Genomic DNA, 24,978 nt, shown 5'->3' on the forward strand with positions numbered 1-24,978 from the left:
GCGCCCGAGTCAGGTAGTTGGAGAGTGAGGCAGGGAGTGGGAGTAGCTTGATGAGTGATTAGTGATAGACACTCCTGTTCCTTCCCACCCACTGGGTCATTCTTTCCCCCCTGTTAGTCTCCCTCCTTTCCACACATTCAATCCTGACCTTTTCCTCATTGTCTCCTCATTCTTCCGCAGGCCCTGTGTGGCCGCACTGTGAACATTCCCATCATTGAGGGCCATTTGACCCACTTGCCTTGCACTGATGTCATTGAATCAGGCAACATGCAGTCTCAGTGAGGCGTTAAATCCCTGTGCAGGGTGACCAGCCAGCAGGGAGAACTTATTTATTTTGAGTTCAATGTTTGTTTCAAAACAGTTGAATATCACAGCTATAGCAGATGTTGTAGCACCTACCATAGTATTAGGCCTTAGTATGTCCATCTCAGTATCCAAGCACAGCAACATCCCTGTCCTCCACCCAGTTCTGCATCCACTGTACAATGGATACTTTTCTAATACCTAAAAAAGCCACTTTTAAGAGGAAACTTATCCTGTTTCTGAAGCCCTTCAGAGCTGGACTGCATGGAGGGCAGAAGGTGGGGTGACCCAGCTCACGGATCCATTTTCAGGTTCCTAGCTTTGAATCCAGTTCCCCTCCAGCGGCTAGAGAGTGATGGGAGTGTTACTTGAACGTACATGGAGATTTCCTCCCCAAGCCTGGACACAGTGTATTCTCCTTCCCCCTCAGCTCTGCTGAGGCCTTTCACGGCTCTCCCTTCCCTTTAGCCGCCTCCTGTGGGGAGGGGCAAGAGCAGAGGACCCGTGTTGCTTTAGCAGCGCCACCAGACCCTGGGTCCACAGTGCCCCACAGAGAGTTGTGGTGACGACACACATCCGTGCCCTTGTACCACCCACTCAGGGCTTCCTACCGCCCCTCTGGGGTGGAGGTAGGAAAGAAAGGCAGGTAATCTGTGAACACTTTTCACAGGAGCACGGAGGTGAGTCAACACCCATGGCAGCCTTGCTGAGAGCTCCAATCCCTGCCAACACCACCTCCCAAAACACAGAGCCAGGGGTTCTGTGTCCCCTACTGGCATGTCCTCCTACATTCCATCCAGCGCAGGTCACATGGGGAGAGGAGAGGAGATGTGGTGTGATCAGCTGTATGTTTTTCTTAAGGTTGAGAAGGGAGTAAGAGCGCCCAGCACTGCAGCTTTCATCAGGAAGGGTGTAGGGTGTTTGGTGCAGATGGAAGCTATGGCCCACCATAGATTTATGGTCATAGATTTTTTTTTTTTTCCTCACACTTCTGAACTCAGGGGCTCACTGCTCCAAAATCTTGAGTTCTACTTTGGGGATTTGTGAAGTTTATTTTCTCTTACTATTCCTAGATGCTCAGTGGGGCATCTTTGGCCCCGTGAGGCATGTATAACCTGATTCACTCCATGCCATTACTACGTAATGCTCAGGGTAATGAGGAAGCAAAGGAGAGGACTGATGGGTCCAGATACTGTGCTGTGGTCTTTGTTACAATTTCTCACTTTTATAAGCATCGAATGATTGCTGAGTAGTTACTTGTTTTTCTAATAAGAGTATTATGGAAAAAGTAATGAATATTTAAAGTGGGCTATCTTCACAAATACAAACGAAGGAAACCAGGATGGTGATGTGTCAGCAACGCCATCATCAACTTCTTTCCCTAACCTTTGTCTCATTTTATAAGCCAAAGCCCACTCTCAACAAAAGCTGTAGGGACCCCTTCATTTCCCTAAATCCAAGCTCATAGGATATTCTGTTTCCCCCTAAACACAACAGAGACAGATGGCACCATTCTCCTTTAGGAAAAAAATAAGCATATATGGGGGAATAATAATTATCCTTGCTGATGAGAAATAGAGACCATCCTTACCAGAGGATGTGATATATGAGCTAATTGATGTTCTCTAAATGTAAGGAAACATCTTTGTGAGGGAAAATTTCCTCTAAGGAGATTTTTGAAGAGCTCTATTGGGCTAATTGGAAGTGTCACCCCCCCTCCCCCATAGACAAAGCCTAGGGCAGAGTTAAGGGCATCCAGGGACCTGGCATCCTGGCCCAGGCCAGGGGATACAGACTCCCTGGGAAGCATTCAAATGCAGATCAGTTAGAGGGCGTGAAGCATAGTACTCGCTTCCACATAGCACTTTGTGGATGGTTTCACTGTATTCTTTGAGTTTTATCCACTTTCTTGTAGCTCAGAAAGGTGTGAAGAGGCATGAGGGTCAAGAAGGGAGGGCACTTGCTCAAGGGCCACAACTGGTAAGGAGCAGAGTCAGATTTGAGCACAAGACAGATTGGGGACCATTATTTTCTTCTCCATTTCATAGATGGCAGGAGATACCTGAGGCGGGTGGGTTGTATAAGTTATTAGAGTCCCTTCCCTCCAGTGGGTCCTGCTCAACCCTTTGCAGGTGGTTGGCACTAAACCTGTATGAAGTCCTAGACTGGCCTTGACTCGACACTGAATATTTAGAGGCTACTTGAACCCTGAGACTCCTCAAGGGAACCTGAGATCTTACTGTACTCATGCTGGTGATAGATTAGCTACTTACCCAGGCAGATAATGTAATAGGATGAGAGGAGAATTAGGAGTGAGACATAGGGTGATCAGCGCGGAGGCTGTCTGAGAACCCAGGTTATAGAAGGGGTGACTTGCTGTTCCTGTGACCCAAACAAAACTCAACTTTCAACAAATATGTGGAATCCCAGAGACTGTCCACCCATGTTTTTAAGTGGAGTCTCCAGGATTATGGAGATATAGGTCCTCGGTATTTCACCTTCCACCCCGCTTGGAAAAAATGTTGAGCACACACCTCCAGTGTATTTATTTTATTGATAATATACCTAGGTACTACAGTTATAAAATACTGTGCATATTATACAATATACATTTGTAATAGAAATTTCTAAATGGATAATCTATGATAAAACATTTTAAAATTTTATCTTTTTATTATTAAAGGGACATCATGACGTCCTCAAAAAATACACACACACACTTCTTAGAAGATGTGACAATCTGCACTGATATGAACTGCAAGGTAATTATTCCAGGAATACTGTGATAGCTCCAGAATTCAAGTAGAAGTTAAACCATAAAGCCTGAGAAGAGGTAAGAACTGTATAAACTACAGCAACCTTAGAACATTCTCATTCATGTGACTCAGCTCCTGAGTCTCAGGTTCTGGCTTTCTTGAGTCAGATTCTTAAGATTAGCTTTCTGATTGGCTCACACTGGTTTTATTATTCATAGCTTTCAGGTCAGGATATCAGAGCTGGAGGGCAGTTCTTAGGGAAGGGCTGTGAAGACAGATAACATGTCCTCCTACATTCCATCCTTGGTTTCCCAGTATCTATATGTTTCCCATTCACAGGGAAGGTGCCCAATCCAGTTACCCCATCTGCTACTATAATGCCCTCAGGTAGAGACAATAAATATCACATCCATAAACTGCTTATAATAAACATCAGAGGGCCACTGTTTTCAGAGTATACTTTGTCCATCACAATCTTGTTAGACATTTTTGCAAATTATGGACCCAGCTGAAAGTTTGAGTGTGACCATACAAAAGAAGAAAGAGGAAGAGAGAAAACAACAAAGCAAACAAACAAAAAACCCCAAAACTTCTTTTTAAAAAAGACATTTATAATAGACATCTGATGCACCATTCACAGCTCCCTTTAAGAGCTGAGAACTTACTCCCTTTAGCTGCTGATAGAGCTTCATGCTGACAGCATGCAGGTCTTCTCTGGAAACTGCACTTGGCTAAAGTGACTCATTTAGCCCACAGTTATTTCCCACTCCTGGGTCAGCCTGCCTCCAATTACCTGTCAATGTGGGGATATAAAGGCCTGGCCCCTTCTCTACCTCCACAGGGTCATCCCAGAGTCAGAGCTCCCTTGGGATTGGCTAAAGCCCTGTTGTGACTGCACTGCAGCTCAACTTCTGCTCAAATTCTCTTTGCCACAATGACCGATCCACGCATTCTCCAGTAAACTCCTTTTGTGCTTATCTCTGTCTCAGAGTCTGCTTTCCCAGGTATCTGACTTACAATAGCATAATATATGAGATCTTCTATTTTAACCCCCCAGACATTAAAAATAATGAACCCTGCTCATAAGGCTCTGCTAAGAGATTAAGATATTTTTTAAATTTTTTAGCCTTTCCACTCTTCCCAGATGGACCATTTGGATCAGCTACTTCTTGGAGTAAAAAGTGAAGTATTTCTCTTTTTCTGATGAAAAGTTAGTTTATATCATTAGATAGTAAGGGCAAAATAACATAATGACCAGATAGATAGGGCAGAAGACCAGGTGGGGTTTCTCTCTCTCTCTTTTTTTTTTTTTTTTTGCGGAACACGGGCTTCTCACTGCTGCGGCCTCTCCCGTTGCAGAGCACAGGCTCCGGACGCACAGGCTCAGTGGCCGTGGCTCACGGGCCCAGCCGCTCCGCGGCATGTGGGATCTTCCCAGACCAGGGCACGAACCCGCGTCCCCTGCATTGGCAGGCGGACTCTCAACCACTGCGCCACCAGGGAAGCCCTGGGGTTTCTCTTCTTATTGATTGTTCTGGTCTACTTAGACAACCGTTTCTGAATACACCCTTTTTTTTGCCTTTGGTCCCAGTCAAGTTTGTGGGGCTGCTCGTGTCTTCAAGTGACGGATAATATAGGCACCACTGGCGCTACCTTAAGTGGCTACAAAATGGGACACATTTTAACTTATTAAAAACAGAATATCTTGAAAAGTATACAAAAGAAATACATGTATACGTTGTAAATGATTCAGTTTATGGTCTTATAAAGTGTAGCACTCTTTCCACTGGTCTAATCCAAGATCACTTGTCTTTTCATTGGGTAGCATGGAAGCTCACTGGACTAGTCTTTCTATGATGAACAGTTTAAATTTTTGTGGCAGTTTTCCTCATTTTTTTTGTATTGTGTACTTGAAACATTGCAGGTTGGCAGAAGACAGCCAGCATGTAGCAAGTGTATTTAAGGTTAAATATAACCAGTATGCAGGGAATCAGCAAAAAGGCAAAAACAGTTCATGAGTCTACCTTCAATACAAGAAGAATCCAGTTTCTTAGACATGTGGAAGTTTTTAGGCAGCAAAGATAAAGTTGTGTACCTCTTGGAAAGCATGTAGTGAAGTTTGGGTAGAACAAATGGCATGGATGATCGGTGCACTTGGGCCCTCACACCTGCTTGAAGGCTGCAGGATGTGACACTCAGCCCTTACCTTTCTTTGGGGGAGGAGGGGCCCTGCCATCACAGGAATTTCTATCTTTGGACTCTGTTGGTCCTTGAGTTCCTCCATGGGTGGACTGTCTTTTCTTTCCTTAATTCATGCATAAGCCTCAGTTTCTTCTCTAGTATCTGACCAGTATCTGACTTGTTCTTCTGAGTTTCACTACCCACTTTATCCATAAACACTGCTCTCATTTCTAGTAGGTTTAGGCTCTCAACAGAGGCTGACATCACTGTGGATTTGTGCTCTGGATCTTCCTGTACCTTCCCAGTTTTCTGTGGATGAAGCATCTGACACAAACATTTCATCTGGTTTTTAAAGTTATTCTTTCATGGAGCCTGTAGCACGAACTGGGGAGACTTGCTCGCAGAGATCTCTGCTAATTCCCTGTCCTGGGCAAGGTAACTAATCTGTTATGTGGAAGGACCCAAATTCCTGCATCCCCTCTTTAATAATCTCCTTCTAAGAGTCTCCTAGGGTATTCTCCGTCCTGAGTAGATTATAGATTCTTGTCCTGTTTGCAATCTTTCCCACTCTGAGGGACTAATTCTGCAAGCCTATGAGAAGAATTAGAGCAGGCCCCTCTCATGGTCATCTGGCCTTCCTTTGCCACAGGTGAAGGTGAAGGGAAAGAGCTATCCAGGCTGGGGACTGAATTTATTTTCCCTGATCTGCTTGAGGGTTTCTTCCAAGGAGCTTTGCAACCTTGGCCATGGAGTTAGTCTTTGAAACATGGGTGATGGAAGAGGGAAAGATGGACTTGTAGGTCAAGTGAGGAGGTGGTGTTGAAAGAAAAAGTGGGGAATAGGTTCGAGTATCTTTGCGTGCTCTGCGGGTTGAAAGTAAAAGGCAAGTGGTGAGGAAAAAATGATCCTTGAGTATTGTGGCATCCAGTGATAAAAAGGGATTTGGAGGCTGGCATGGAGCAGGACTGCGGCCTTTTACTACTGTGTCAGGGGTAGAAGGGGCTGTTGCAGTCCTTATGCAAAGTTACAATGAACGTATTTTTTCTAATGATAAAGTTAAAAGATCCGTTATAAAAAATGAATTTGGGAAACTGGGAATTTACTGTTAATAGAGAAATTTAGTGCACCCTCAAATATGAGATTGTACTCAGATATACTGTTGTGGTTTTTACCCTGAGATTTTCAGGGCCTACCCACCTCCCAGTGTCAGTATGTGGATCAGATCATTAATCAGGAGCCCTGGGTCTGCCCAGCAAGTTGGAGGAAGGAACCTCCTTTTGGCTCCTTTTTCTCTCACCATACTTGCTCCCAGATCAAAGGAGCCACTCCCTGCCTGAAGTTGAAGACTTGTTCTCTTTGTAACAAAGACTATGGCAAGAGGCTTATTCCAATATTAAGGTCAGTTCCTGCCAGGAAAGAACCTCTGATCAGCTCTGGAGGAAAATTCCCTAAAAGGAGCACATCTGCACAGACCAGAAGACTGCCAGACTTGATGTCTGGCCCTGTCACACTTGGCCAGCAGGGGCTTCTTTTCCTGGGAGGGCTTTGTAGCCCACCCAGTTACTGGACCCTGCTTCCTGCTTCCTTTGACTTATGTGGGCCCTCATGTTTCAAAAGTATTCAACATAAAAAAGGAAGACTTCTCTTATATGTGTTCCTACAAAATCTGAAAATATCATTCAACTTTTACTTTCTATTTGTGTCCATCTGGGAAAACTTAAACCAGAAATCACAACAGAACAGGAGGTAGCTGTGCAAGTAGGAGAGGGCAGTGCAAGGAAAGGGAGTTAAGGAGGAGGGCTCCCTGGAAATTTCAGCCCTGAAGGAGAAGTAAAGTACTGTGAACTGGAAGCCAAAGAATAGATCCAGGAAAGCAGGGAGAGGTGCCAGGCGCCAGAATCAGCAAAAGAATACAGTATATTTTTCCCATTCCAGCCTAGGAGATTCCCTTCAATTTCAGATATTGATTTAAGCCATTGTGATGACTGAATATAAATCAAACATGTCTTTGATATGATAATACCTATCTTTCACTCTTCTAGGTTTTCACCAATTCAGTTGACTTTGTCAGTCAGCTATCAAGAGTGAGATGGTACAGTTTCAAACCAGTTTATAGAAAAAGACACGTAATATTCTCATATAGGTTTATATGGAGAAAATGAAGAAAAGAGTTACCACTTATGGTTAACCCCGAGGAAGGAGCCATTCTAAAGAGCTTTTTATTTTTGGCTGCACTGCCTCGGCATGTGGGATCTTTGGATCCAACCTGCGCCCGCTATAGTGGAAGCTCAGTCTTAACCACCGGACCGCCATGGAAGTCCCTCTAAGAGCTTTAAAATGTATTTACATCAGCTCTACAAATATTTTTCATTCCATTTTCCATTTGAGAAAACCGAGACTCAGGGAAGTTGAGTTGCCTCCAAGAAGAATAAGGGTTCCATGCAGAACCTCACATAGTACATAGTGAGTTATGAGTGATTCTTTAAGCAATATGTTGGATTTCTGTGGGGTTATTTTAATCTAATTATTTTTACTTGCAGAATTATTCTTTTTCTTTTTCCCTGGGCTTCTCTTTTTGGTGGCTACATTTTTACTTTCTGATGATTTTAATCTATTTTTTGTTCGTTTTTGTGGAAGAGAAATTCTCCTATCCAGTTTCATTTTTCCATCTGATGATGGAAATTCCTCAGAATTTTATATCCACTGCAGTATGGTTATTATTTTTTTTAATTAATTAATTAATTAATTAATTTATTTATTTATGGTTGCGTTGGGTCTTCGTTGCCACGTGCGGGCTTTCTCTAGTTGCGGCGAGCAGGGCCTACTCTTCGTTGTGGTGCACGGGCTTCTCCTCGCGGTGGCTTCTTTTATTGCAGAGCATAGGTTCTAGGCACATGGGCTTCAGCAGCTGTGGTACATGGGCTCAGTAGTTGTGGCACATGGGCTCTAGAGCGCAGGCTCAGTAGTTGTGGCGCACGGACGGGCTTAGTTGGTCCATGGCATGCGAGATCTTCCCGGACCAGGGATCGAACCCGTGTCCCCTGCATTGGCAGGCAGATTCTTAAGTATGGTTATTTTTGAGTCCACAAAATTTCATGATTTTTATAAACCCAATGCTGACTTCTGTAGAACAGTTCAAAAGTTAATTAAGAAAGATCACCAAGCAAAACTATCAAAGTATAGAAGAGGAAAAATTCTTACATATATAGCTTTACCAGAAAATGAACTGTATTATAAAGCAGCAACAGTATAAATACAGTGACAGTAAGGAGTTAGGTGATCAGAGTAATAAAGAAAATAAATCCCAGGAGAGTTACCTGGTGGTCCAGTGGTTAGGACTCCAAGCTTTCACTCCTGTGGCCCGGGTTCAATCCCTGGTCAGGGAACTAAGATCCTGCAAGCCACATTGGTGCAGCAAAAAAAAAAAAAAAAAAAGTTTCAGTAAATGGTAACAGGATAAATGTCTGGCAACCTAGACGGAAATCAATTTAGATTCTCATCTCGTATTACAGATGAAAAAAAAAAATCCTAATGTACTATAAAAAATAAATGTGAAAGATTTAAAACATAAAAGGGAATTGATAATCCATAAGATCAATAGAGGAATGAAAATGGGAGAGGATTGGTTCTACATGTTCAACATTCTGGCATTAGGAGAAAATATAAAGAAAATGAGCTATTATTTGTAAACATAAAATTGACAAATAGTTGCATCATAGGACTATAGCTACCATCTGCATAAGTGGTTTATATGTACTTTTAAGACTTGAGGATGCATAAAAACAATTCACAAGGGCAGTAGGAAACTAGTTAATGTCATAAACCGAAACACAAATAAAAGAACTAAAAATAGCAAACAAAGCATATGAAAAGGCATTCCAGCCTACTAGTATTTAGGAATGATTTAACAATGATGCTTGACATTTTAGGCTGTTATGTAAGCAGTTTTTTGTTTTTTGTTTGTTTTTTTTTTTTTGGTGCTAGGCGGGCCTCTCATTGTTGTGGCCTCTCCCATTGCGGAGCACAAGCTCGGGACGAACAGGCTCAGCGGCCATGGCTCACGGGCCCAGCCGCTCCACGGCATGTGGGATCTTCCCAGACCGGGGCACGAACCTGTGTCCCCTGCATCGGCAGGCGGATTCTCAACCACTGCGCCACCAGGGAAGCCCTAAGCAGTTATTTTTTAAAAATATATTGATTTTTATGTGCTTTGTGCTACTACATACATTTCTTGAAATCTGTCCCCCAAAAATGTTTGTAAAAATTTTAAAAAATTATATCCAGTAATATAAACACACACTTTTATTCTCCAGGTGCTACCCTAGTTCTCTTCTTCCTTTCACAGATAAACTTCTCAAAAGAAGTTTCTATTCATTCTGTCTCCAAAACCTTTTCTCTTATTTAACCTTAGTCAGTATATTCCAATCCGGATTCTGTGGAATTAACTCTGCCAAACAAGCCCTCATTTTCCCTGAATATAAGATACCATATTTTAAATGTATTTCTTCCTTGAAACATCCTCTCATCACCACTGTCTCCTGGTTGTCCTGCTGTTGTGTTGCATACCATTCCAGTGTCCTTTTCAGGCTCCTTATTCTCTTCTCTTCATTAAAATATGAAGGTCCCTAAGGTTTAGTTTTTGGTCCTCCTATTCTCTATTTCTAAAAGACCTCATTCCTTCCTGGGCCTTCAGAGACCAGGATAACCCAGCTCCTAGGTTAACACTTCTAGCCATAGCACTCTGAAAGTTCTAGAACTATACATCCAGCATCAAGTCTTAGAATCTCTGCATCCTCCAGTTTCTGGTGACAGAAGCCGCTTTTCTTTCGCTTATGGTGTTAGTATATAATGTAGTTGAAATGAATTAATTGATTGGTTAATACTTTTATGTTTCCTTCTGGCAAAAAGGGAAGTTTCAAGAGGGCTGGCACTTCATTTTCTTTCTTCACTTTTTTAATCCTATGAAGGCAGTCATAGAACCTGTGATTTAGATACATAACTTTAATTAAATGAATGAATGAACTGCAGTTCCATCATTTAATTGAGGTTGCAAAATCAGTCTTGGTATTACTTTCTTAAAAATAAACAAATGCAAAACGATTTGAAAGTAAAACTTTAAATAACTTAAAAATATAAAGATGAACACTTGTGTAATTAGCACAAATACAAGCAAAAATACTGAAATATAATAAATATAGTAAAATAGATATTTAAGTACATAAGTACATTAATAAGGTTATTTGTGATGGTATGGTGCCCCCTATGAACTAGATGCTTTTACTTATAGTTGCTTAATACTACCAATAAATGTTTTGACAAATTTAATCCATTTATTTTTTGATGAAGGCAGAAAAAAAAAGTCTTTGAAATTACTAAACATGTGGGAGTACGATGAGTTGTATCTGTCCATAATTGTTTCTTTAAGAGCACACCTCTAGTTCCTTAGCTCTTAATTTTCTTGCAAGCTTGATAATAAAGAGAAGGATTTCATTTCTTGCTCTGGCAACTACCCAGGTGTAGCAGCTCTGTTCTTTCTTTTCCAGAGAAAAACCGTTTCCTTGGAAGTGCTTTTTCACAGCCATTATGGAGTCTTCACAGCTCAGGGGAGTCGTTCCATCCCCAACTACTGCACCAAGCCGGTCTCCAGGACTTGCCAATGCTGATGAAGTCCAGTGAAGAACTTCTCCAGGCCAGTCTCATTCCAACCAACCTCTTATGCTGAACAGTTTGAAGATTTGCTGAAGCATATGATGGAGGACAGCAGTGATTTGAGCCTTCTGGACCTTGCTGCCATCTACCAGAAACAAAAGAAGACCATTGGAACCAGCTAAATGTCTATCGGTAGGGGACTAATCAAATAATGTAGGACATACCCATTCAATGGGAGACAGTACAGCTATTTAAAAAGATAAAGCAGTTATCTATATATGAATGAGAAGATCTCCAAGTTAAAAAAGATAGGTGCAGGACAGTGAGTATAGTATGCTATCTTTTATATTAAAAAAGGGGGAGAGTGTAATAAAAGAATGTACCTATATTCTCATCAGTTGGCATATGCATAAAGAAACTGGAAGGATTTATAGACAGTAATAACTTCAAACTGGAAAATGTTGGAAGCAGTTGTGTCAAAGTATACACTTATTCATATGCTCAAATTCCAATTTACTAGTAATTTTTAAAAAGTAAGTTAGCAAAATATCCATAAAGGGAAAGATCAGCAGCAGGGAAAAACACACTCAAACGTTGCTGGTGACAGTATTTTGGAAAAAAAAAATTTGTCTTCAATCAGCATTCTGCCCTTAGGATTTATCCAAAAACAGGTAAAGCTTTGTGCTCAGATTCTATAAAACAGTGGAGAACAAGAAAGTATATATTCAGGAACAAATGATGGGCAAGGAAACTATAGTATGTGTAGTTATTAGACAATTGTGTATCCATTTAAAAATTTGTGAGTAGAAAACAAAAGCACAAAAAATTTACTGATGATGGAATTCCATTGCGTGGCAAAAATTCAGGCTAAATTACTTACATAGCATAGTCACAATTTGGTATTTTAAAAGAGGCAAATGACATGTTTTAAATGATTAAAATTTGAAACTATGAACCAAAGTTATAACTGAAGTGTCCATTAAATTGTGTGGGTTTTTTTTTTTTTTTTTGGCTGAGTGGCTCGTGGTATCTTGGTTCCCGAATCAGGGATTGAACCCGGGCCACAGCAGTGAAAGCGCCGAGTCCTAACCATTGCATCACCAGGGCATTCCCCTGTGGGATAAGAATTTTAGTTTTTTTTTTTTTTATTGAGGAAAAACTTTAAGCATTTTCCCCCATGCTGCCCTTCAATTTCTGCAAAAGCCGCATTTCATTGTCACTCAGAAGTAACAAAAGGAAGAAGCCAGGAAGTGTAAATCTCAAAGTATGCATTAAGGGGGACAGCTCAGCTGCCGTGAAAGGTTTAGGTCAAGCATAATACACATGCACCCACTCCAGCCCATTTAATGCCACAAACAAAGTACCCCAAGAGGCCCCGAGGGCCCATCCTGCACAGCCCCCGCCTTGCCCAAACCCCGCCCTTCCAGTCCCCCGCCCACTTCCTCCCATCCCCCACACGACCGCCCAATGGCGAGGTCAGGCGGCCGCGCAGCCGCAGTAGCTGCCACGGCCGCTCCTAGCCCGGGGGATCCTGGGAGCAGGCCTTTCAGGAAGGAGCGGTTCGGCGTCGGGGCCTCGGCCCGTGTTGCAGCCCCGTGTTCCAAGCCGTTGCTCCAGGACGGGCCCGTAGCCGCGGCGACGCTCTAAGGACATCGGAGGGCGCGACGGGCCGCTCGCTGAGGTGCCCTGCTTCGTCGCCGAGCGAGCCCGGGGCCGCAGGGCGTGGCGGCACCTCCCCCTTGGCCCGGAGCGGGACTGCGGGAGGAGCGGCAACGCAGGCCGGACGAGGTGAACCGGGTCACTAAACTGCCTTCAGGTGATGAATCATCTACGTAATAATCAGATTTGAGGTCCACAGCGCTCTGTGGTCTTGCTATAGAACAATTTTCAGAGAGTGACTGGTGTGTTCTGAGGTGTGCCACAGTGACTGTTTGCCCTTGATAAGGAAAGCAGGCTCTCTTGCTCTTGGGACATCCTCGTTTCCTTTAAAGCTTTCAGGTCATAACCTCTTTGGCCGGCATACATCTTTGTGCAAGAGGAAGGCTTTCTCATGAAAGTGTCTCTTGGTAACGGTGAAATGGGCGTCTCCGCCCATTTACAGCCTTGCAAGGCAGGAACCACACGGTTTTTTACCAGCAATACTCACAGTTCGGTGGTTTTGCAAGGCTTTGATCAGCTTAGAATAGAAGGATTGCTTTGTGACGTGACCCTGGTACCAGGTGATGGAGATGAAATCTTCCCTGTTCATAGAGCTATGATGGCGTCTGCTAGTGATTATTTCAAGGCTATGTTCACAGGTGGAATGAAAGAACAAGATTTAATGTGCATTAAGCTTCATGGGGTGAACAAAGTTGGTCTGAAGAAAATAATTGATTTTATTTATACTGCAAAACTTTCTCTTAATATGGACAATCTTCAGGACACACTTGAAGCTGCTAGCTTTTTACAAATTTTACCTGTTTTAGACTTCTGTAAAGTGTTTCTTATTTCAGGAGTATCTTTAGATAACTGTGTTGAAGTTGGACGAATTGCTAACACCTACAATCTTATAGAAGTAGATAAATATGTCAATAATTTCATCCTGAAGAATTTTCCGGCATTATTGAGTACTGGGGAGTTTTTAAAACTCCCTTTTGAAAGGCTTGCCTTTGTGCTTTCCAGCAATAGTCTTAAGCACTGTACTGAACTTGAGCTTTTCAAGGCTGCCTGTCGCTGGCTAAGGTTGGAAGACCCTCGGATGGATTATGCTGCAAAATTAATGAAGAATATTCGATTTCCACTGATGACACCACAGGATCTCATCAATTATGTGCAGACAGTAGATTTCATGAGAACAGACAATACCTGTGTGAATTTGCTTTTGGAAGCTAGCAATTACCAAATGATGCCATATATGCAGCCAGTGATGCAGTCAGATAGAACTGCCATTAGATCTGACTCAACCCACTTGGTTACATTAGGAGGAGTTTTGAGGCAGCAGCTGGTTGTCAGTAAAGAATTACGGATGTATGATGAAAGGGCGCAGGAGTGGAGATCTTTAGCTCCCATGGATGCTCCTCGTTACCAGCATGGCATTGCTGTCATTGGAAACTTTCTTTATGTAGTTGGTGGTCAAAGTAATTATGATACAAAAGGAAAAACTGCCGTTGATACAGTTTTCAGATTTGATCCTCGGTATAATAAATGGATGCAGGTTGCTTCATTAAATGAAAAGCGCACGTTTTTCCACTTGAGTGCTCTCAAAGGACATTTGTATGCCGTTGGTGGGCGAAGTGCAGCTGGTGAGCTGGCCACAGTAGAATGTTACAATCCAAGAATGAATGAGTGGAGCTATGTTGCAAAAATGAGTGAACCCCACTATGGCCATGCTGGAACAGTGTATGGAGGCTTAATGTATATTTCAGGAGGAATTACTCATGATACTTTCCAAAACGAGCTCATGTGTTTTGACCCTGATACAGACAAATGGACACAGAAGGCTCCAATGACTACAGTCAGAGGTCTGCATTGCATGTGTACAGTTGGAGACAAGCTCTATGTCATTGGTGGCAATCACTTCAGAGGAACAAGTGATTATGATGATGTTCTAAGCTGTGAATACTATTCACCAACCCTTGACCAGTGGACACCAATTGCTGCCATGTTAAGAGGTCAAAGTGATGTCGGAGTTGCCGTCTTTGAAAATAAAATCTATGTCGTAGGTGGATATTCTTGGAATAATCGTTGTATGGTAGAAATTGTCCAGAAATATGACCCAGAAAAGGATGAGTGGCATAAAGTTTTTGACCTTCCAGAGTCACTTGGTGGCATTCGAGCTTGTACTCTCACAGTTTTTCCACCTGAAGAAAACCCTGGATCACCTTCCAGAGAATCACCTCTTTCAGCACCTTCAGATCATTCTTAGGACCAAGGTGTAATACCTTTGCAGTGCATCATGGATGATCCCATACTTCCCCTTCAGTTTATCTTCTTACATTGATTGGTACAGTTATTAGATAAAAAGGTAATTGATGTTATTTGTATTGCTTGGCTTAGTATGTTTATCAGATGGTTAACAAATGCATTCTGAAAATGTATTCAACGTAGCCATTTTAACAAATGTTAAAAAAATAAGTAGAAAAATGTTAGATGTCTTTTTGTGGTGGTATGTAAGTCAAAGTGTAGGTGATTGTAGTAAATGTATAATTATGTTCATTATGCTTCAAAGTTGAAAGTTTTCATCTTTGACTACAAAACATCAAAGGGAGGCTGCCTGCTCTAACCTAAAATAATAAACAAAAAAGGTCTCCAAGCCTTATTAGCTGCCTCCCTTTTTTCATAAGAGTTTTTGACATAGCTGCCAACTCACCAGATTATGTGGGTACATTCAGAATATGTGACGATTCTTAGGCAGACCAGATAAATAATAAATTCAAAAATATTAACTCAAAAAATAGTATAACCCTAAGTCAGGATTTCATATCTTTCTGGGGAGAGGGAGAGAGAAAATACACACACACATACATACATATGTATATGCATTCATACACATATATAATTTTTAAATCAATTGGCACTTTAGCTATAGTGAAATTGTTTTTAAATTTAAATTCTTTTCTTCCACCTAGCAGCTATTTCTATTCAAATGGGAATTCAGTACTAGAGAGTAAATGTCTATGTAGTCTTACTGAATTGATGTAGATAAGAACTACAACATTAAATTGACAACCAAATTTGTAATTTGACTGAATTGTTACTACAGATGAAACTTGTCACTTTTTCTGCTTGTATATTGTTTTCTGTAGAGTTGCCTTTATACAGGTTATTTAGCAAAGTTCAAGTCTCAGAGAATTGCTTGTGCTCAGTAACTTTAGTCTCTGCTACATTCCACCTTTTTCTTCAGTAAAACTTACGAACAAGACAAAGAAAAACATTCTGAACAAAGTTCTAGGTTTTTAAGTTCAGTCTCCCAACTTAGTCATTCTAACACGACTGTTTGATTTGAGGTGGTTGCCCTGGTGCTGCTTCATCCCATGTGCATCCTGAGCTTTGTGTGATCTGCCTCAAGGCTGTAATCTGAGCAAGCAGAAGATGTACTGTTTGGCATCAGATCAGAAAAATGTCCTTTTGGCTATGTCTAAAGGACAGGACCAACTTCACATTCCCTAAGAAGCCAGCTGTAGAAAGCCTAGGACACTGCTGTCTTGCAGGCAGTACTAAAGTAGATCTTCAGCATCTTCAATACCAAGGGCATCCCTACTGGTTCAGAACCACATGGGGAGATCTTAATGGGACCTTATCCACAAATGGAATCATAGGAGTCCTCCAAAGTGAGTGATTCTGAAGAATCTGAAGATTTACTTCCCTGGAATAATTGTCTACCTGAAGAAAAAATTTACATATATACATTTACATACATGTTTATATTTATATCCCTATACTTGGGAGATTGTCATAGTGTAAATCAGGAACAACCTTCTCTTTGACAACCTCATAATAAAACTCAGGAACCAAGACAAAAGGAATTGGCTTCAAGGAATCTGAACCTCACTGCCCATACAGGTGTTGATTCATTTTAATGCTTTTATGATTTCTGCATTGGCAGAAATTTTCATACTTCCTATTTTTTTTAATGATTCAATTTTTTATTACTAAAAACACATTTGAGAACATTTAAGAAATAGAAAAAGTAGAAATTGCTAATAACTTTGTACATTGAATAAGCAAGAAATAGCATCCCAATTATTTCCTTAATTATTAATGAAGTTAAATATTTGTGTTTTTTGAGTAGCTGTGTTCCTCTTTAACTGAATGTTAATATCCTTTGCCCTTGTAATACCTATTGGAGTTGCTTCCTTTTTCATATCGAGTTATAGGATCTCTTTATATAATAAATAGAATTTAACTGGCATTTGCTTGCATTGACTTTTTTTCTCAATCTGTTAGAGGTTTACAAAGGCAGGGCCGTTTAGTTAATTTTTGAGATCAAATTTGTCCATCTTTTTGCATTTTGACCTTTTGGGTATAATTTTGCTATGGTTCCTTTATTTTTTACATCATTTTGATGTAGTACTTTTTTGGTGCTAATTCTGACATGCTGAGATGGTATTGCCCCATGTCTGCTCTGCATAAGTTTTCCTCTTTCCCTTGTTGAGAAAAGGTTTCTGCCTTCTATTACATTTGACCCTGTTGCTTTGTAATTAACTAAATATTGTTCAGCCAGGTAAGTTAACTGCTCCACCTTTAGCCCCTGCCTCCAGCCTCACACATCCCACCTCATTCTTTACTGTATAACTTTCTGCAGTTGACAGGACTCTTGATAATAATAAAACAGCTGACTGGTGCTATGCTAATTAAATCTGGAATTCCTTTCTTACAGATAAAGAAATTTTTGGTGACTAAAATGATTGGAAAGTTATATCTTTATTTTACAAGCTGATAGTTTTTTTTTTTTACAGAACATCTAGAAAAATAAAAGGATAAAAGCTTCAAGCATGTAAAGCATTCTGTTAACATTTTATTTCTTGTTTTAGTTTTTCTGATAGTTTCAAAAATAAGCTTTTGTTAAGTTTCCTGATTATAAAAATAATTCCTGTCTATTACAGTAAGTACAGGAAAATAAAAGTGAACAGACAGTAAGTACAGGAAAATAAAAGTGAACAGAGGGTGTAAATTATCAGTGATTCCACATGTCAAAAGTAACATGTTAATACGAGGTATATTATGACTTTATATATGTACAGACATTTGTCAAATACTTTGCAAATATGTCAGAACTTAAGCTAAAATCTGGATGATAAATGGAAGTAAGTTCAACTTCCAAAGGCACACACTGCTTTCATTATGGCTTTCTCCAAGTTTTCTAAAATCTGTATGAGAAAATAATATGTAAGGTGCTTTTTTCCTAATTATCAAATGCATGTGCATTAAGAAAAACATTCCATTTTTAAACCAGATAAAAATCCATATTTAATTTTTTTCCCACTTGCCAAGAGTAGTATTTCTGTAGATTACCTGCAAAGCAAACATATTTAATCATGTTCAAATTTTTCTGGTTTGTAATTAAAATTATCTTGTTCTGATTATAAAGACAAAATATACTCCTACAGAAAATTTCATTCAAAACTACAGAAGCATACTATCAGAAGTAAAACCAACGTTCTATCCGCAGCTCAACGATTGAAAGACCTTAGGGTAAGTTAACCTATCTAAGCTTCATTTTCTCATTTGTCTATGGGATCAGTGGTGGGCATTAATAATTGTATCTATATCAGAACTGGAAGGAGATAATATTATAAAGTGATTAGCATAAAACATACACAGAGAAGCATTTAGTAAGATATTTGTTACTAATTGTCATTGTATTGCATAATTTACTTTAGTTTTGTCTTAATGATTTTCACAACTTTTTATTTGAAAGTGTTAAATGTCTATACAGTATTTCACCCATGAATGTGCCTTCATATTTTTTTTCCATTTCCCTATGGTTATATATTTAAATATCTACCCCTAGTTTTTTATCATAAATTAAGCAAGATTTAATATTCTTTAATAAAATTTTGTTTATCTCTATTACCCTGTGATAAATTCTAAGTAAAATCTGAGTCAAATAGTGTAGGCTTTTTTAGGCTTTTGAAAAATATTTCCAGGAGTGTGTGACTATGCGTTTCCACCAGTATGTGTTTAGTGACTATTTCAAAGGCAATCTTGGCAGTTCCAGTTATCTTACTGTTTGGATTTATGTTTCTTTAATTATTGGAAACACTGAATTTTTTGTTTATTGAGCATGTGCATTTTTCATATATGAATCATTTGTTCCTGTCTATTATTTTAAGTATCCTATTAGCTACAAAGACTTTTTTCTTCAATTTATGTCATTTTTATGGGGGCTGGGCTATTTAATTTTTAAAAATTCAGATATAATGATATGTTTCAGGCATACAACATAATGATTTTATATATATATATATAAAATGAAATGATAACAAGTCTAGTTAACTTCCATTATCACACATAGTTAATATAATTTTTTTCTTGTGATGAGAACTTTTAAGATCTACTCTCTTAGCAACTTTCAAATATATAGTATTATTGATAGTCACCATGCTGAACGTTATATCCCCAGGACTTATTTGTACCTTCTGACCACCTTTACACATTCAGTTTAATAGTCAAATATGTCTGTCTTTTTTTGCATTTTGACTTTTGGTGATAATTTTGTTTTTTTACATAGTACTGATGTCACATTCCTTGTCTTTTATTGCTTTGTCAGTGCTTATTCTTAACGTGCTAAGGTAGCATTTACTGCTTGTCTCTTGTTCAAATAGCTTTTTTTCTGGTTGAAATGAAGATGAATTTTAAAAATAAATTTATGAAAATTCCTTTTATATTAAGACTATTAATACAGCAAGTATTTTCCCATCTTTCTTTGAGTGCATGTCTTAACATACAAGGTATTTTTTGTAATGTAGTGAAATTAGTTTTTCCTTTGTCATTTTTTTAATGCTGTCTTGCACAATTTCCCCCCATCATGTGAAGGTGTAATTACCCTGGTATTTTATGTTATTGTTATGGATATAGCTTTTTACTAGTTTTCTGTTTCCAAGTTATTATCCACTTGTTCCATCACAACTTTTTGAATAATCTTTACTTTCTCACTGAATTTTTATGCTTTGTAAAAATCATGTAATAAAAGTCTTATTTATAATATGTGCAAACTAGGGTCTTTTTCTTCAGTTATAATGATATTTTATTCAAGTTGTCCTTAGCATGTAGATTGCTGTTTTGAATGGGGTTTTGTTTTCACATATTTCAAACTCTATTGCAGTAGTAGGAAATACATGATTTTACCATGTTTTTGTTATTACTCTCATTGATTCTTAAGATTTTGGGGGGATTTTGGGGGATTCTCTTTACCTTAGAGAGTCATGTTATCTGCATAGTATAAAAACCTTGTTTCATATTATTTGTATCATAATTTAAAGCATTGGTTAATACTTCCAGCAGATTATAGTTGTAGCACGAGGCATTGTGCCTTGTAGGTGATTTTAATAGGGATAATTCTAGAATTAGAATTTAAAATTCCTTTGTTAAAGAGAGGTATTCTTTATTTTTTTTAATTAAAAAATTTTTTTTCATTGGGGTATAGTTGTTTTACAATGTTGTGTTAGTTTCCACCATACAGTAGAGTTCCTTGTGCTCTATATATAGCAGGTTCTTATTAGTTATCTATTTTATACATATTAGTGTATATATGTCAATCCCAATCTCCCAGTTCATCCCCTCCCACCCCCACCCCCTGCTTTCCCCTCTTGGTATCCATACGTTTGTTCTCTGTATCTGTCTCTATTTCTGCCTTGCAAACCAGTTCATCTGTACCATTTTTCTAGATTCCACATAAATGTGTTAATAATTTTTGGCTGTGTTGTGTCTTTGTTGCTGCATATGGGCTTCCTCTAGTTGCGGTGAGCAGAGGCTACGCTTCATTGAGGGCTCAGTAGTTGCAGCACGTGGGCTCTAGAGTGCAGGCTTGGTAGTTGTGGTGCACAGGCTTAGTTGCTCCGCGGCATGTGGGATCTTACCGGACCAGGGATCGAACCGATGTCCCCTGCATTGGCAGGCAGATTCTTAACCACTGTGCCACCAGGAAAGTCCCCATACTTTTAAAAATGAATTTCTTGGAATTTCTCCCCCGATTTTGATCTTATCTGTGTTGCTAGTATCCACTTTTAAGCATATATTTGAATGGCCGAGTGATGGTTGAGAAAAGAAGACTCAGATATTCACTAAAGATGATTGCATACACTACAGAACTGTTAAAGTTGTGGTCCTTAACCAAATGCACTAATAATAGATAGTTCCTCTATTTTCAACAGTCTCTGAACAACTACTTTCTAGGGGTTGATGTTATTCTGCCATCTACTGGTTGAAAGTCAAAATTCTTATTTAGATGGATTACAGAAAATGTAGGCTTTTTTAAAAAACAGTAATGACAGAAACCTGCAGAAGTTTTTATTGTGTATGTGAAAGTTCAAAGTCTTCAGGTGATACTCAAATAAATGAATACAAAATCCCTATGGTAACTCTTACTGTATAGAGAGGGTCAGATAATCAGAGAAAAAATATATATATATATATTTTTTCCTGTGGTTCCATTAAAGAAATTTTTTAAATTGAATTATAGTTGATGTGTAATATTATATAAGGTGTACAGTATAGTGATTCATAGTTTTACATGTTATACTCAATTTAGTTATTATAAAATATTGGCTATATTCCCTGTGTTGTACAAGATATCCTTGTAGCTTACTTTATACATAATAGTTTGTACCTCTTGATCTCCTATCCCTTGTATTGCCCCTTCTCCTTTCTCTCTCCCCACTGGTAACCATTAGTTTGTTTTCTATATCTGTGAGTCTGCTTGTGTTATATTCTCTAGTTTGTTGTGGTTTTTAGATTCCACATGTGATACAGTATTTGTCTTTGTCTGACTTATTTCACTTAGCATAATACCATCCAAGTCCATCCATGTTGCTACCAATGGCAAAATTTCATTCTTTTTTTTGGCTGAGAGGTATTCCATTGTATATAGATATCATATCTTTATCCATTTTCTTTCATGTATTGGCAATCGTAAATAATGCTGCTATGAACATTGGGGTGCATGTATCTTTACTTTTTTAATTAGTTTATTTATTTGGCTGCATCTTAGTTGTGGCATGTGGGATCTTCGTTGCGGCATGTGGGCTCTTTCATTGCAGCGTGTGGGATCTTTCATTGCAGCGCGCGGGCTCTTCATTGCGGTGCGCAGGCTCCAGAGCATGCGGGCTCAGTAGTTGTGGCGCGTGGGCTCAGTAGTTGCGGCGTGCAGGCTTAGTTGCTCTGTGGCATGTGGGATCTTAGTTCCCCAACCAGGGACCAAACCCATGTCCCCTGCATTGGAAGGTGGATTCTTAACTACTGGACCACCAGCGAAGTCCCACACGTATCTTTTTGAGTTGGTGTTTTTGTTTTTTCCGATATGTACTGCTGGGTCACATGGTAGTTCTATTTGTAGTTTTTTTGAGAAACTCCCGTATTGTTTTCTCCTGTGGCTGCACCAATCTACATTCCCACCAACAGTGTACAAGGGTTCCATTTTCTCCACATCCTCACCAGCATTTATTTGTGTTCTTTTTGATGATAGCCATTCTGACAGGGGTGAGGGGACATTTCATTGTGGCTTTGATTTGCATTTCCCTGATGATTAGCGATGTTGAACATCTTTTCATGTACCTCTTAGCCATCTGCATTTCCTCTTTGGGAAAATATCTGTTCAGTTCTTCCCATTTTTTAATCAGGCTGTTTATTTTTTTGATGTTAAGTTGTACGAGCTATTTATATATGTTAGATATTAACTCCTTATAGGTCATATCATTTGCAAATATCTTCTCCCAATCAGTAAATTATCTTTTCATTTTGCTGATGGTTTCCTTTGCTGTGCAAAATCTTCTCAATTAGGTCACATTTGTTTATTTTCGCTTTTATTTACTTTGTTTTAGGAAACAGATCAAAAAAATATTGCTACAATTTATGTCGAAGAGTGTTCTGCCTATGTTTTCCTCTATGCGTTCTATGGTATCCAATCTCACATTTAGGTCTTTAATCCACTTTGAGTTTATTTTTGTATATGGTGTTAGAGAATGTTCTAATTTCATTCTTTTACATGTAGCTCTCCAGTTTTCCCAGCACCACTTATTGAAGAGACTGTCTTTTCTCTATTGTATATTCTTGCCTCCTTTGTCATAGATTAACTGACCATAAATTACATCAGCTTATTGCTGGGCTCTCTATATTTTTCCATTGATCTATGTGTCTGTTTTTGTGCCGGTACATACTGCTTTGATTATTGTAGCTTTGTAATATACTCTGAAGTCAGGGAACATTATTCTTCTAGCTCTATTCGTCTTTCTCAAGATTGTTTTGGCTATTTGGGGTATTTTGTGTTTCCATACAAATTTTAAAATTATTTGTTCTAGGTCTGTGAAAAATGCTGTTGGTATTTTGATAGAGATTGCTTTGAATTGTAGATGCCTTTGGTAGTTTGGTCATTCTAACAATATTAATTCTTCCAGTCCAAGAACACAGTATATCTTTCCATCTGTGACGTCTTCAATTTCTTTCATCAGTGTCTTATAGTTTCTGAGTACAGGCCTTTTACCTCCTTAGGTAGGTTTATTCCTAGGTATTTTATTCGTTTTGGTATGATGGTAAATGGGATTGTTTCCTTAATTTAGTGTTCTGATAGTTCGTTGTTAGTATACAGAAATGCAAGAGATTTTTGTATATTAATTTTGTATCCTGCAGCTTTACCGAACTCACTGACTAGCTCTAGTAGTTTTCTGATGGCATCTTTAGGATTTTCTGTGAATACTATCATGTCATCTGCCAACAGTGACAGTTTTTCTTCTTTTCCAATTCAGATTCCTTTTATTTCTTTTTCTTTTCTGGACTTTTTTAGGACTTCCAAGACTATGTTGAATAAAAGTGGCAAGAGTGGGCATCCTTGTCTTGCTCCTGATCATAGAGGAAATGTGTTCAACTTCTCACTGAATATGTTAGCTGTGGGCTTGTCATATATGGCCTCTATTACCTTTTGTTCCCTTTATGTGGGCTTGTCATATATGGCCTCTATTACCTTTTGTTCCCTTTATGTCCACTTTCTAGAGTTTTATCATAAGTGGATGTTGAATTTTGTCAAAAGCTTTTTCTGTGTCTACTGAGATGATCATATGGTTTTTATTCTTCAGTTTTTTAATGTGCTGTATCACATTGATTGATTCGTGGATATTGAAAAGTCCTTGCATCCCTGGGATAAATCCTGCTTGATCATGGTGTATGATCCTCTTACTGTATTGTTGGATTGTTTGCTAATATTTTTTTGAGTATTTTTGCAACTATCTTCATCAGGGATACTGGCCTATAATTGTGTGTGTGTGGTATCTTTGGTTTTGGTTTCAGGGTGATGCTGGCCTCATAAAATGAATATGGAAGTTTTCTTTCCTCTGTAATTTTTGGGACTAATTTGAGAAGGATAGGTGTTAACCCTTCTTTAAATGTTTGGTACAGTTCACCTGTGAAGCCATCTGGTCCTGGACTTTTCTTTGTTGGGAGTTTTTTAAATTATTGATTCAGTTTCACTACTGGTAATTGGTCTGTTCATATTTTCTATTTCTTCCTGATTTGGTCTTGGGAGATTGTACCTTTCTAATATTTGTCCATTTCTTCTAGGTTGTCTATTTTATTGGCATATAGTTTATAGTAGTCTTTTAGTATCCTTTGTATTTCTGTGATCTGGGTTGTAACATCCCCTTTTTCATTTCTGAGTTTATTGATTTGGGCCCTCTCCCCTTTTTTCTTGATGAGCCTAGCTAAAATTTTTCTATTTTATTTATCTTTTCAAAGAACCAACTCAGTTTTATTGATCTTTGCTTTTTAGTCTGTATTTCTGCTCTGATCTTTCTTTTCTTCTACTAACTTTGGGTTTTCTTTGTTCTTTTCTCTAGGTCCTTTAGGTGTAAAGGAAGATTCTTTGAGATTTTTCTAGTTTCCTGAGGTAAGTTTGTATCACTATAAACTTCCCTCTTAGAACTGCTTTTGCTACATCTTGTAGATTTTTGGATTGCATTGTTTTCACTTTCAGTTGCCTTTAGGTATTTTTTGACTTCCTCTTTGATTTCTGCAGTGATCCACTGGTTGTTTAGCAGCATATTGTTTAGCCTCCACGTGTTTGTGTTTTTTTGCACAAAACACAACTTTGTAGTTGACATCTAGTCTCATAGTGTTGTGGTCAGAAAAGATGCTTGATATGATTTCAGTTTTAAATTTACTGAGGCTTGTTTTGTCGCCTAGCATGTGATCTATACTGGAGAATGTTCCATGTGCACTTGAAAAGAATGTGTATTCTGCTGCTTTCGAATGGAATGCTCTCTATATCAATTAAGCCCATCTGCTCTAATGTGTCACTTAAGACCAGTGTTTCCTTATTGATTTTCTGTCTGGATGATCTGTCCATTGATGTAAATGGGGTTTTAAAGTCCCCTACTTTTATTGTGTTACCATTGACTTCTTT

At 39.0% G+C, this 24,978-nt stretch overlaps 1 protein-coding gene and 1 long non-coding RNA gene across 6 annotated transcripts in view; one reads left to right on the plus strand and one right to left on the minus strand.

The window, feature by feature from the left end:
- The first annotated feature begins 12,130 nt into the window (after positions 1-12,130).
- KLHL9 (kelch like family member 9) overlaps positions 12,131-24,978 on the plus strand; it is a 30,053-nt gene continuing 17,205 nt past the window's right edge. For 3 of the 5 annotated variants that reach the window (XM_067041419.1, XM_067041417.1, XM_067041418.1), the window contains exons 1-3: positions 12,132-14,892; positions 17,959-18,062; positions 24,413-24,462. In XM_067041419.1, coding sequence (XP_066897520.1) covers positions 12,940-14,793 — 1,854 coding nt within the window. In that variant the 5' untranslated portion in view covers positions 12,132-12,939 and the 3' untranslated portion in view covers positions 14,794-14,892; positions 17,959-18,062; positions 24,413-24,462. Of the gene's footprint in view, positions 14,893-17,958; positions 18,063-24,412; positions 24,463-24,978 lie in introns of all 5 variants that reach the window. The other 2 variants (XM_067041420.1, XM_067041421.1) reach the window with 2 other exon arrangements.
- LOC131761608 (uncharacterized) overlaps positions 20,004-24,978 on the minus strand; it is a 29,497-nt gene continuing 24,522 nt past the window's right edge. The window contains exon 8 of the long non-coding RNA XR_010841959.1: positions 20,004-20,475. This is a non-coding gene — a long non-coding RNA (uncharacterized lncRNA). The remainder of the gene's footprint in view (positions 20,476-24,978) is intronic.

This window comes from Kogia breviceps, chromosome 8, assembly GCF_026419965.1.
Source record: "Kogia breviceps isolate mKogBre1 chromosome 8, mKogBre1 haplotype 1, whole genome shotgun sequence".
NCBI classification, from domain to species: domain Eukaryota; kingdom Metazoa; phylum Chordata; class Mammalia; order Artiodactyla; family Physeteridae; genus Kogia; species Kogia breviceps.